Source organism: Mauremys reevesii, linkage group 25 (genome assembly GCF_016161935.1).
Source record: "Mauremys reevesii isolate NIE-2019 linkage group 25, ASM1616193v1, whole genome shotgun sequence".
Lineage (NCBI taxonomy): Eukaryota > Metazoa > Chordata > Testudines > Geoemydidae > Mauremys > Mauremys reevesii.
Window position 1 is genome coordinate 12,968,980 of NC_052647.1, and position 12,902 is coordinate 12,981,881.

At 70.4% G+C, this 12,902-nt stretch overlaps 1 protein-coding gene across 2 annotated transcripts in view; it reads right to left on the bottom strand.

The window, feature by feature from the left end:
* LOC120390941 (complement C3-like) overlaps positions 1-12,902 on the bottom strand; it is a 43,731-nt gene that overhangs the window by 22,381 nt on the left and 8,448 nt on the right. For both annotated transcript variants that reach the window (XR_005591181.1, XM_039514037.1), the window contains exons 8-22: positions 12,692-12,794; positions 11,990-12,107; positions 11,284-11,399; positions 10,498-10,635; positions 9,179-9,379; positions 8,174-8,371; positions 7,848-8,012; positions 5,473-5,602; positions 4,862-4,936; positions 4,313-4,507; positions 3,079-3,208; positions 2,674-2,759; positions 2,163-2,302; positions 1,368-1,586; positions 769-820 (exon numbers count right to left, since the gene is read on the bottom strand). Coding sequence is in view for 1 of the 2 variants with exons in the window: in XM_039514037.1 (XP_039369971.1) it covers positions 769-820; positions 1,368-1,586; positions 2,163-2,302; positions 2,674-2,759; positions 3,079-3,208; positions 4,313-4,507; positions 4,862-4,936; positions 5,473-5,602; positions 7,848-8,012; positions 8,174-8,371; positions 9,179-9,379; positions 10,498-10,635; positions 11,284-11,399; positions 11,990-12,107; positions 12,692-12,794 (2,066 nt within the window). In the remaining variant the exon portion in view is untranslated. The remainder of the gene's footprint in view (positions 1-768; positions 821-1,367; positions 1,587-2,162; positions 2,303-2,673; positions 2,760-3,078; positions 3,209-4,312; positions 4,508-4,861; positions 4,937-5,472; positions 5,603-7,847; positions 8,013-8,173; positions 8,372-9,178; positions 9,380-10,497; positions 10,636-11,283; positions 11,400-11,989; positions 12,108-12,691; positions 12,795-12,902) is intronic.

Consider the following 12,902-nt stretch of genomic DNA (forward strand, 5'->3'; position numbering starts at 1 on the left):
GCTGCATGCTGCTGGGGGTGGCGCTGCATGCTGCGGGGTGCGGCGCTGCATGCTGCGGGGGGGGTGCGGCGCTGCATGCTGCGGGGGGGGTGCGGGGCAGGGAGACACCTGTTGCGGGGGAGCCTAGGCCAGGAGAGCCCACACCAGACGCCTGGTCCCTGTTGCCTGGAAGGTGTTACCGGCGCTTTGATCTACACACAATCGCAGACCTGGGTGTGCTAAGCTCCCATCTCTGCCTCAATGGAAGGAGCAATTAAATCCCATTATGTAGTGAGAGCTGGACAACAAGGAGCCACCGCCCAAGGCTAGGCCTGGCAGCACAGCTTGTGAGAAACTAAGCCGCATGGGCTGAGGGGCTGCCCAGGGCACTGGCTGGAAAGTGCCAGGGCCGAGCAGCTGAGGGTGTCTGTGACCCAGCACAGAGGGCAGCAGTGGGACCATGGCTGTGGGCGCGTGGGAGGAAGCTGACGGACGGAGCTCTGCTGGGCACAGGACTGGCGGGAAAGGCAGCCTTGGAAATTGTGAGCAAGGAAACTCCCTGCAGCTGCTTGTTCCTGCTGTGCCAGGGAAGCGGAGCTCTGGCCGTGCTCGGGAACTGGGATTGCACTGGGGCCACCTACCTCGCATCAGCCATTTCTCCTCCTGACGGAAACAGGCCGGCAAGGCCCCTACCCGGGGGAGCTACTCGGGGCCCGGGGCCCTGCCTGGGGTGGACGGTACAGAGCCCGGCTGCGTGGCCGGGGGGGGGCAGCGAGTTTCTGCACGAACCTTTGGGGTTCAGGATGATGCTCTGTGAGAGCCGCTGGATTTCACCCCCCGCCTGCAACACGAAGAGCCGAAAGTGGGTCTGAGAGACGGGGCTTCGGAGGGAGCCCTTCCATCCTGACCCCATCCCCCCACTCCCCAGAGCCCGCCCATCCCCACTGCCCCCAGCCCTTCCAGGGCCCCCAGCCCCCTCCTGACCCCAGAACTCCACAGAGTCCCCATCCCCTACTCCCCACTCCCCAGAGCCCGCCCATCCCCCACTGCCCCCAGCCCCTTCCAGGGCCCCCCAGCCCCCCCTCCTGACCCCAGAACTCCACAGAGTCCCCATCCCCTACTCCCCACTCCCCCAGAGCCTGCCCATCCCCACTGCCCCCAGCCCCTTCCAGGGCCCCAGCCCCCGGCTCCCTCTCCTGACCCCAGAATTCCCGGAGCCCCCATCCCCTACTCCCCACTCCCCAGAGCCCGCCCATCCCCACTGCCCCAGCCCTTCCAAGCCCCCTGAGCCGCCCATCCCCACTGCCCCCAGCCCCTTCCAAGCCCGCCCCGAGCCACCCATCCCCCCCCAGCCCCTTGGCAGCGAGGGGGGCGGGCGGTGCCGTTACCTGGACGTTGAGCATCCTCCTCACGATGTCGCGGAAGCCCAGGCCCTGGGCCTGGGCCCAGGCCCGAACCTCCACCATGACGGAGCCCAGCTCCAGGGGCACCACCACGACGCGCACGGCCCGGGACGAGCCCCGGGGCACCCGCAGCTTCTGCCGAAAGCTCTTCCCCTGCCGGGCCGGGCTGCACAGCTGCTCCTGGTAGGGGAACTCCACCTGCACCTGGTACAGCACCCGGCGCCGCTGAGCCGGGCAGCGCCGGGCAGCGCCAGCGCCCCCTGGGCCCCCAGCGCTGAGAGCCCCCCTGCCAGGGCCCCCCGGCGCTCAGAGCCCCGGGGCCCCCAGTGCTGAGAGCCCCTGCCAGGGCCCCGGCGCTCAGAGCCCCTGGGCCCCCAGCGCTGAGCGCCCCTGCCAGGGCCTCCCAGCACTCAGAGCCCCCTGGGCCCCCAGCGCTGAGAGCCCCCTGCCAGGGCCCCCGGCGCTCAGAGCCCCCTGCCAGGGCCCCAGCGCTGAGAGCCCCCTGCCAGGGCCTCCCGGCGCTCAGAGCCCCAGGGGCCTGCCAGTGCTCAGAGCCCCTGGGCCCCCCGCGCTCAGAGCCCCCCTGCCAGGGCCCCCCAGCGCTCAGAGCCCCCCCCTGGGGCCCCCAGCGCTGAGAGCCCCCCTGCCAGGGCCTCCCAGCACTCAGAGCCCCCCCGGAGACCCCCAGCACTCAGAGCCCCCCCCCGGGCCGCCAGTGCTCAGAGCCCCCCCAGCGCTCAGAGCCCCCCCAGGGCCCCCAGCGCTCACGGCCCCGCTCACCTGCAGCTCTTCCTCGTAGTAGTTGTGCACCACGGCCCGGAGCTCCACCTGCTCGTTCCGCACCACGGAGTAGGGCAGCCGCAGGTCCACGAAGAACGGGACCTTCACCACCACCTCGTAGGGCTCGGAGACGCAGAGCCCTGGGGGAGCGGGGGTCAGCCGGCCACATCCCCGGGACAGGGGGGCCACTGCTGCGCCCCTCACTCCCGACCCGCAGCCCCTGCCAGCCCAGCCCTGCCGGTGCCCCTCACTCCCGATCCGCAGCCCCTGCCAGCCCAGCCCTGCCCCCCTGCTCTGCCGGTGCCCCTCACTCCCGACCTGCAGCCCCTGCCAGCCCAGCCCAGCCCTGCCGGTGCCCCTCACTCCCGACCCGCAGCCCCTGTCAGCCCAGCCCTGCCCCCAGCTCTGCCGGTGCCCCTCACTCCCGACCCGCAGCCCCTGCTAGCCTGGCCCTCCCCCCACATTGCCGGTGCCCCTCACTCCCGACCCGCAGCCCCAGAAGCTGGGTTACCTTTGTCTTTCCGCAGGCTGACGGCCAGGATGTGCCAGGTGGTGATGGAGTCGGGGAGGTATTTGGTGATCGGGTGCCTGGCGAGGCTGTGGGGAGGCGAGTTCGAATCAGGCTCATTCACTGAACACTGGACCTGGCACCAGCAGCTGGATCCTGGCCCAGGGTTTGGACCAGGCCCTGGGGCAGCTTCTGGGCTGGAGGTGCCACGACACAGGAGGCCATGGGGGCAGCTGGGAACCCAGCACCCCCCACCCAGGGGCCCAGCTGGCCCGGTCTCCCGTCTGCGACCAGCCCCAGCCCCAGCCGCGGCCGGGGAAGCTGCACCACGCCCTGCCGGGCGGGACGCCCCACGTTCTCCCTGCGCTGGGTTAGGCCCCCGCGTGCCCCAGGCCCAGCCCCCCTCACCCCGTCTCGAGCGAGGCTGCCTCGGGCAGGACGAACTTCTCCCACAGCCAGCTCTCCGGGAAGTGACTTCTCACCACGGCGCTGCCACCGCAGTCCTCGTCCTCGTCCTCGCACCCCTCGTCCTCGCTGGCTGCAGGGGCGTTCGGGGGCTCGGTCAGCGGGGGCTGGGTGGCTGGGACCCCCTCAGCCCTTCCCCCCAGGGTGGCCAACTTTCTAATTGCGCAAAACCAAACACCCTTGTACCACCCCTGCCCCACCCCTTCCATGAGGCCCCGCCCCTTCCCATAGGCCCCGCCCCCTCCATCTCTCGCTCTCCCCCACCCTCCCTCACTCTCACTGGGCTGGGGCAGGAGGTCGGGGCTGGGGCTCTGGGGGCTCAGGGCTGGGGCAGGGGGTCGGGTTGGGCTCTGGGGGCTCAGGGCTGGGACAGGGGTCGGGTTGGGCTCTGGGGCTCAGGGCTGGGGCAGGGGTCGGGGCTCAGGGCTGGGGCTGGGGGTGGGGCTCAGGGCTGGGGCAGGGGGTCGGGTTGGGCTCTGGGGGCTCAGGGCTGGGGCAGGGGGTCGGGCTCAGGGCTGGGGCAGGGGGTCGGGCTCAGGGCGGGGGCAGGGGGTCGGGTTGGGCTCTGGGGGCTCAGGGCTGGGGCAGGGGGTCGGGTTCGGGCTCTGGGGGCTCAGGGCTGGGGCAGGGGGTCGGGTTCGGGCGCTGGGGGCTCAGGGCTGGGGCAGGGGGGCGGGGCTCAGGGCTGGGGCAGGGGGTCGGGGTTGGGCTCAGGGCTGGGGCAGGGGGTCGGGTTCGGGCTCTGGGGGCTCAGGGCTGGGGCAGGGGGTCGGGTTGGGCTCTGGGGGGTCCGGCCGGCCGGCGCTGATCTCAGGCGGCGCCCGGTCGGTGGCACCATGGGGCTAAGGGAGGCCTTGTGCTGCTCCAGGATCCGGCCGGCACGTCCGGTCCCGCCCTAGGCAGAGGTGCGGCCAGGTGGCTCTTGCGCCCAGAGCTCCCATTGGCTGCGGTTCCCGGCCAATGGAAGCTGTGGAGCCGGCGCTGGGGACGGGGGCAGTGGGCGGAGCTTCCCTGATCGCCCCTGTGCCTAGGGGCCGCAGGGACCCGCCGGCCACTTCCAGGAACCGCATGGAGCCAGGGCAGGTAGGAGCCTTAGCCCCCGACCGGACAGTTAAGGGCCCGGGGCCACCAGGGTCCCTGGGCTTTCCCCTTGAAACCGGACACCCCCCGCGGTTACTTTTCCCCAGCAGCAGCTTGGTGCGCTCCTCGCGGGGCAGCGTCCGGGCGTAGCGGCAGCAGTCCAGGAAGGCGGCCAGGCAGGCGGGGCCCAGGTGCACGCGGCTCGTCCGCTGCTCACACGAGTGCCCCATGGGGTTCTCCTGGATCCCGGCCTCGCAGCACCGTCTCTCCAGGGCCGTCTCGTACTGGTCCACTGGGGCAAGCAGCACAGGCAGGGGGTGGAACCCAGGCGTCCGGGCTGGGGGAGACACGCAGACACGGTGCCCCTCGCCCAGGGAGGGGAGCCGGGCACGGGGCCCTGGGCCGTGGCGGAGCCGGGTGCCAGCGAGCACCCAGAGCCGGCTGCGCAGGGCAGGGGGGAGCCACGCGCCGGCAGGGCAGCGCCATGCTGGGCGGGCAGAGAGCCGGGGGCGGCCGGAGGCCTGAGGCGGGTGATGGGCTCCGCGTGTGTCGGGCTGGCTCCGTGGGGCAGGGCGCTCTGGCTGGGGCACGCGTGGGGCACGGGGAGGCTGGCGTGACGGAGTGAGTCCCCCCCCCCCCTCCTGACCTTTGTGCTGCTTCTTCTGCAGCGTCTGCAGGGAGCGTCGCCGGCGCCTGGCAGCCGGCTGGGGGCACCGCAGATCTGCAAGGCCGGGGGAGGGCGGTGAGGGACGGTGGGACGGGGGAGCCCCTCCCCCTTCCCTATTCCCAGGGAACCCCCTCCCCCGCCTTCAGAGATCCCCCTCCCTCACCTCCAGGGACCCCCTCCCTCCCGAGACCCCCCTCCCCCCATCTCCAGAGACCAGGCCTGGCTGCTGCGCCGAATGGCGCCAGGTTTGCAAAGGCGGGTGGGGGGGGATTGAAACCAGTTTAGTTACAGGCCATGTGGACGCTCCAGTCTTTGAACCAGGCTGCTGGGATCGGCGCGTCGGCCGGGGGGGTCTGTGTGGACAGGGCGTCAGGCTGGGAACGGGACGTACCCAGGCCAGGCTGCTGCCTAGAGGGGAAAGACCCTAGTCCCTGCCCCCCGCCCCGAGCCAGCCAGTCCCCAGCCTGGGGCCGGATGGGAGCCGGTGCCCCCCAAGGGGAGAGGCCCTGCCCCGAGCCGTCCTGTCCCCGTGCTGGCCGGGGCCGTGCCGGGATCTCTGCCCCCGCTGGGAGGCCCCGTCCCTCCCTTACCTGTCCTTGCCTTGGTGGAGATCCCCAGGCTGGTGGCGACGTCCAGCCCTGCGTCCGTGAACACCCCCATGTGGTTCTGCCCACTGCCCGCTGTGCAGGCGATGTCGTGTCCCTCCACCGTGTCCCAGACCTGGCGAGGGGGGGGGGGACACCCAGGAGCTCACTGTGGCTCTCAGAGAGACAGGTGACCCCTGCCACAACCCAGGAGTCCTGGCTCCCAGCCCCCCCTGCTCTAACCCACCAGCCCCCACTCCCCTCCCAGAGCTGGGGAGAGAACCCAGGAGTCCTGGCTCCCAGCCCCCCCTGCTCTAACCCACCAGCCCCCACTCCCCTCCCTGAGCTGGGGAGAGAACCCAGGAGTCCTGGCTCCCAGCCCCCCCCCCCTGCTCTAACCACTATACTCCACTCCCCTCCCAGAGCCAGGAGAGAACCCAGGAGTCCTGGCTCCCAGCCCCCCCTGCTCTAACCACTAGACTCCCCTCCCCTCCCAGAGCCAGGAGAGAACCCAGGAGTCCTGGCTCCCAGCCTGTGATGAAGTCGGGTTTTTGTCTGTTTTTTTCCGTGTTTCCCAGGGGGTTGCAAGCAGAGGGGTGGGACTCAGTGTCCCCGGGTGTTACTGGTTTAACGAGGGGAGGGGAGAGGGAGTTTGTTGGGACACAGGACCGGAGAGGGACTCGGGACCCCGGCCGATGGCCTGGAGGATGGAGACCCCAGCGACTGGTGACCTGGTGACCCGGAGACCCAGCTCGGGAGTCGCAGCCGGTTCTGGCCAGTGGGGGACAATGGGCTGCGGGGAGAGGACCCCGGTGACCGGACCAGCCGGTTCCAGCCAGGAGAGGAGGCCCCAGTTTAGGACCCTCTTTATCTGGAGAGAAGACAACGGTGTGAGGAACTGGGACTGTCCTTACTGGGGGCTGTGGGTGCTGAGGGGGGGGGGTTGGCCTGGGAGGACGAGCTGCATTGGGGGATGGAGACTGGCCGGAGAGAGGAGACCTGAGCAGGTAACGGGAGAACCCAGAAAGGGGGGAGAGGCCAGGTGACACCTCTGCCCGGGGAGCTGAACAAAGGCTGGGGGGGGAGACGCTGGGGAGGGAGAGTTTCAGGAGCTGGCTGGGGAATGGGGGGGAGCCCAGACGGGGCTCTGACCCCCCAAGGGGGCTGTGGTGCCCCTGGGACCCCAAGATGGACCTAACTGAGGGGGATCCTGTTGTCTGTGCCTGCAAGACCCGTCCTGGCCTGTGTCCTGTCGGCTAATAAACCTTCTGCTTTACTGGCTGAGAGTCCCGGGGAATCGCAGGAAGTGGGGGTGCAGGGCCCTGACTCCCCCACACTCCGTGACAACTGGACAGAGGGGGCTTGGAGCCAGGGGTATCAGAGGCCCAGCTGGGAAGATCCCACCTGGCTGCAGGGGGACTGGGATGTGCTGGGCTGAGAGAGGCCAGGCCTGAGGCCCTGAGAGTTTCCTGTGCTGGGTTCAGACACTCACTAAACCCTCCTGTGTTACGCTGGGGGAGAGTTGCTCCGGGCTAGAGAACAGGGCGCCGGGAGGGGGGGGGCATCATCCCCTTCGGGGGTGAGGAGGCCGGGGGGGTGCAGAGCGAGGGGACTCCCTGAGGGGCCCATGGCACAGACAGACGTGCTGAGGCTCAGAGAGGTGCGGCTCCAGGAAGTGGAGGGGCCTGACCCCGAGAGAGAGCAGCCCCCCGAGAAGGGCTGTCGCACCAAAGGGGGTTCCCCCCACGGACCGCCCGGGGCTGAGAGTGGGCACGATCTGTGGGTCCATGACACAGCCCCCCTGCTCTAACCACCAGGCCCCACTCCCCTCCCAGAGCCAGGAGAGAACCCAGGAGTCCTGGCTCCCAGCCGCCCCCCCCCGCTCTAACCACCAGGCCCCACTCCCCTCCCAGAGCCAGGAGAGAACCCAGGAGTCCTGGCTCCCAGCCGCCCCCCCCCCGCTCTAACCACCAGGCCCCCCGCCCCTCCCAGAGCCAGGAGAGAACCCAGGAGTCCTGGCTCCCAGCCGCCCCCCCCCGCTCTAACCACCAGGCCCCCGCTCCCCTCCCTGAGCTGGGGAGAGAACCCAGGAGTCTTGGCTCCCAGCCCCCCCTGCTCTAACCACTATACTCCACTCCCCTCCCAGAGCCGGGGATAGAACCCAGGAATCCTGGCTCCCAGCCGCCCCGCTCTAACCACCAGGCCCCACTCCCCTCCCAGAGCCAGGAGAGAACCCAGGAGTCCTGGCTCCCAGCCCCCTCTGCTCTAACCCACCAGCCCCCCCTGCTCTAACCCCCAGACCCCACTCCCCACCCAGAGCCCGGAGAGAACCCAGGAGTCCGGGCTCCCAGGCGGCCCCCATGGTCAGCGCCTTCTCTCACCTTCTTCTGCGACAGTTTGTTTTTCTTGTTGAGCGCGAACAGGGCCTTGTCCACCGCCACCAGCCCCACCATGGCCTGGGGGTCCCCGGTCACCTCCAGCTTGAGTTCCCGCTGGGGATTAAACACCTTCCTCTCGTCCTCCTTGCGCTGGGGGCCGACACGCAGCTGGGCGGGACGAGGGAGGAGACGGGTGAGCCGAGCTCCCGGCCCAGGCCCAGGCCGGGGGCTGCCCCCGCCGTGGAGGGAGCAGGGAGCGGAACCCGGGGGCCACGCAGGGAAAGGCCCATCAGGCCGCCCCCCCACCCCCCTGCGCCCCGGGAACTCACGGTGCCCATGCAGCCGTCCGCCACGTCCACCCACACGGCGTCAGCCACCAGCTCCGCGCTGCCCGGCAGGTAGTAAAAGGCCACGATGCGGAACGAGGGCAGCAGCTCGGGCCCCACGTCCAGCGTCCAGGCCGTCACGATGGCGCCCGGGCTGCGGAGCTGGGTGCAGGCCCGGACAATCCTGCCCTTGCTCAGCAGCTGCGAGAGGGAGGGAGCCCGGTGAGGGACCTGGAGGGAGCCGCTGGCTCTGGCACAGGCCGGGCAGGGCTCGGAGGCTGCACCCGGGAGCCGTTCACGTGGGCGTTCACATCCAGCCCATGGGAGCAGCCCACTCAGCCCTGCACCACGCGGGGGGCATGGGGCACGACGGCCCAATGGGGAGAGAGACGGGTCAGGGGGCCTGTGGGGACAGACAGACCCGGCGGGGGGTGGGAGGGGGGACACAGACAGACCCAGGGGAACAGACAGACCCATGGGGGGCCTGTGGGGACAGACAGACCCGGCGGGGAGCGGGGGGAGGGACAGACAGACCCATGGGGGCATGGGGGACAGACAGACCCGGCGGGGAGTGGGGACAGACAGACCCATGGGGGCCGTGGGGACAGACAGACCCGGCGGGAGTGGGGGACAGACAGACCCATGGGGGCGTGTGGGGACAGCCAGAACCGGCGGGAGTGGGGACAGACAGACCTGGGGGGACAGACAGACCCGGCGGGGAGTGGGGGGGGGACAGACTCGGCGGGGAGCGGGGGGGGACGACAGACAGACCCATGGGGGCCGTGTGGGGACAGACAGACCTGGTGACCGAACGCCAGCCCAGAGCCGGCTCCCCAGACAGACGGGGGTTCCCGACGCACAGGGGCGCTTGCTCTTCCCAGCTCCCGGGGCCTGTCCGGCCCCACCAGCCCCACGGGCACCGAGCCGGGGGGTGCCCAGCGCAGGCAGTGCGGGGGGCTGGCCGCATCCCGGCAGCGGATCCCAGGCTGGCCCCGGCCCGGCGCTCACCAGGATGGTGAACTGCTTGGCGGCTGAGCTCTGGGGATCCGTGTGGAACGAGACTCTCAGCGGGGTCCCCACTTGAGCCTCCTCCGTCTCCACCTCGATGTGCAGGAGGTGCCCAGAGCTCTTCTGTGTCTCGTAGGCCAGGATGGTTTTCGTGGCATTGGCCTGTTGGGCTGGCGGTTCCAGAGGGCCACAAGTCGCCACCTGCAACGGGGAACGGAGCCCTGGGCATCCCGCACAAACACCCCCACCCTGGGACCCGACCCTCGGCCACAGCCCCACTGCACAAGAGAGGGGGACCCGGAGGTGAGGGTTAATCAGGGTGCATTGGAAAAACAGGGGAGGGGAGCCCAGAGCTGGGCTAGCAGGGGCTGCAGGTCGGGAGTGAGGGGCACCGGTAGAGCTCGGGGGCCAGGGCTGGGCTAGCAGGGGCTGCAGGTCAGGAGTGAGGGGCACCGGCAGAGCTGGGGGATGGGGCAGAGCTGGGCTGGCAGGGGCTGCGGTTCGGGAGTGAGGGGCATTGGGCAGGGCTGCGCTAGCAGGGGCTGCGGGTCGGGAGTGAGGGGCACCGGCAGAGCTGGGGGGCAGGGCTGGGCTAGCAGGGGCTGCGGGTCGGGAGTGAGGGGCACCGGCAGAGCTGGGGGGCAGGGCTGGGCTAGCAGGGGCTGCGGGTCGGGAGTGAGGGGCGCTGGCAGAGCTGCGGGGGGGGACAGGGCTGGCCTAGCGGGGGCTGCGGGTCTGGAGTGAGGGGCACCGGCAGAGCTGGGGGGCAGGGCTGGGCTGGCAGGGGCTGCGGGTTGGGAGTGAGGGGCACTGGCAGAGCTGGGGGGTGGGGCAGAGCTGGGCTAGCAGGGGCTGCGGGTCGGGAGTGAGGGGCACCGGCAGGGCTGGGGGGTGGGGCAGAGCTGGGCTAGCAGGGGCTGCGGGTCGGGAGTGAGGGGCACCGGCAGGGCTGCGCTAGCAGGGGCTGCGGGTCGGGAGTGAGGGGCACCGGCAGGGCTGGGCTAGCAGGGGCTGCGGGTCGGGAGTGAGGGGCACCGGCAGGGCTGGGCTAGCAGGGGCTGCGGGTCGGGAGTGAGGGGCACCGGCAGAGCTGGGGGGTGGGGCAGAGCTGGGCTAGCAGGGGCTGCGGGTCGGGAGTGAGGGGCACCGGCAGAGCTGGGGGGCAGGGCTGGGCTAGCAGGGGCTGCGGGTCGGGAGTGAGGGACACCGGCAGAGCTGGGGGGTGGGGCAGGGCTGGGCTAGCAGGGGCTGCGGGTCGGGAGTGAGGGGCACCGGCAGGGCTCTGCTCTTGCTCCCAGACACCCCGGAGCAGCAGGTACCTCGACCTCCAGGGGTTTGATGTCAGGTCGGGTGTTGAGGACCATGGAGGCCAGGCCCTCCTTGGTTGTGCGTTTCTGGTCCTCGCTACAAACTGGGACGCCGCTGGCCGGTGACCCGTCCGGGTTGGTGACGTAAACCTGGTGCAGGGGAGCAGAGCGGCAGAGGGTGACGTGGAGCAGCACAGGGGGGATGAGCCACGTGGCGGCTGCCCCCCCGTCCCAGGGCGAGCGTGGTGCTGCCCTGCCCCCAGAGGGGTCGTGCGTGCCCAGGGGCTTTGCAAGGCCGGGGCAGAGCCCAGACCTGGCTGTCCTGCCCCGTGCTCTGATCCCAGCCCCGGATGGTCCCACCCCGCGAGCCAGACCCCGCCCCTCGGCTTGGAGGAGCTTCCTGCTGCCTTTCGCCATTAACCCGTGGAACTCACTGCCACAAGATAGCTCTGAGGCAAAGAGCTGGGCAGGGCTGAGAAAAGGGACCAGCCGTTTCTGTGGCTAATGAGAACATCCCTACTTAGAGCAGCGAGGGGCAGAACGGGCCCAAGAGGCCTGGCTGGGCCAGAGGCCCCCTGCGTCCTGACCTGTAACTCCCAGGGGTCAGCAGGGGGCTTCCCCGGGGCCGAGAATCCCACCGCTGCCTCCTGCAGGGCTCGGGCACCTTCCTCCACAGCCGTGGTGCTGTCAGAGCTGGGATACCGGGGTGGGTTGGGGTGTGAGGACGGCTGGGTTCCCAGCTCTCCCCGCTGCCGTCGATTCTGCAGGGGGAGGATCTGACGCTGGCACCTCCCTTACCCTGAAGTTAAAGGGCATCCCCGGCTTGAAGAACCCCGGTGTCCGGACGAAGCGGATGCTGTAGGGGCTGCTGACGATCCTGACCTCGGAGTTGTCGGCCTGCATCATGTCACCGCCTGCGGGAGGAGACGGCGCGTCGGGAAAGGGGAGGGGGACGTTAGGAGTGTGATCTAACGTCTCAATGAAAGGGGACAGGGCCCGAAGGAGCTAATTACCCCCAGCCCGACCCAACCCAGGGCCCAGCTTTGGAGACTGGGTAGTGCGTAAAGGGGCCGGGCTGGGAAACGCAGCCGCAGCGTCGGAGGCAGAAGGGAGCCGGGTGCTCAGGGCCTGGGGTGGCAGCGACACGTCTCGGCTATCGCCAGAGCTCTGATTTTAGGAAGACACTTGAGGGAAACAGTGCTACAGACCAGGGCCGGGGGGGGGGCACCCTGGCCTAGCAGGGGGCTGGTTAAGGGCCCCCAGGACTTGCAAAATGGCCCCATGTGATGCCGGCAGCGCCGGGGCTGCTGCCCTGGGCCGAGGGCTTGTGGGGCAGCCGTCCGGGGGGGGTGGGGAAGGGTCCTGAGACCGAGCTGACACCCACCGGGCCCCCGTCCCTCCCACCACACGCTGCCCGGCTCCAGGCCCTGCCACGAGCACCCGCAGCGCCTTGGCAGGGACAGGGCCTGGGCAGATCCTGCGCGGCCCCCGGCCCAGCGCTCACCGGAGGAGAAGACGGTGACGTTAACGAAGATGAAGGCGTCGAGCAGCTCCTCTGGCTTGGCAAAGCTTTCCCTGAGCACCTGCCCCGTCAGCGTCGCCTGGCCTTTGCCGTCATTTAACTGCAGGGAGAGTTACTGTCTATGCAGCGCCCGGCGCGACGGGGCCCTGATCTCGGCTGGGGTCTGGGCAGCGCCCGGCCCGACGGGGCCCTGATCTCGGCTGGGGTCTGTGCAGCGCCCGGCGCGACGGGGCCCTGATCTCGGCTGGGGTCTGGGCAGCGCCCGGCCCGACGGGGCCCTGATCTCGGCTGGGGTCTGTGCAGCGCCCGGCCCGACGGGGCCCTGATCTCAGCTGGGTCTGGGCAGCGCCCGGCGCGACGGGGCCCTGATCTCCGCTGGGGTCTGGGCAGCGCCCGGCGCGACGGGGCCCTGATCTCGGTCGGGGTCTGGGCGGTGCCCGGCGCGATGGGGCCCTGATCTCGGCCAGGGTCTGGGCAGCGCCTGGCGCGACGGGGCCCTGATCTCGGCCAGGGTCTGGGCAGCGCCCGGCCCGACGGGACCCTGATCTCGGCCGGGGTCTGGGCAGCGCCCGGCCCGACGGGGCCCTGATCTCGGCTGGGGTCTGGGCAGCGCCCGGCCTGACGGGGCCCTGATCTCAGGCAGGGCCTGTAGGTGCTGCCATAATCCATGTAATAACAACTCACCTCAATTCTCTGCAGGGACTTCTGGAGGGGGATTTTCTGAGTCTCTGTCCTGACCCCGAAGATCGCCAGGGCGTAGCCGTCCACGGGCTCATTGAACACGAACCTGAGTCACCAGGGAAGACGACGGGAGCATTTGGTCACCGGAATCTCGCAGGGACGCCCCTTTGCTTCCCCATCAACGTGCTGTGCAGCTGCTGGTTCCCCCCCAGAA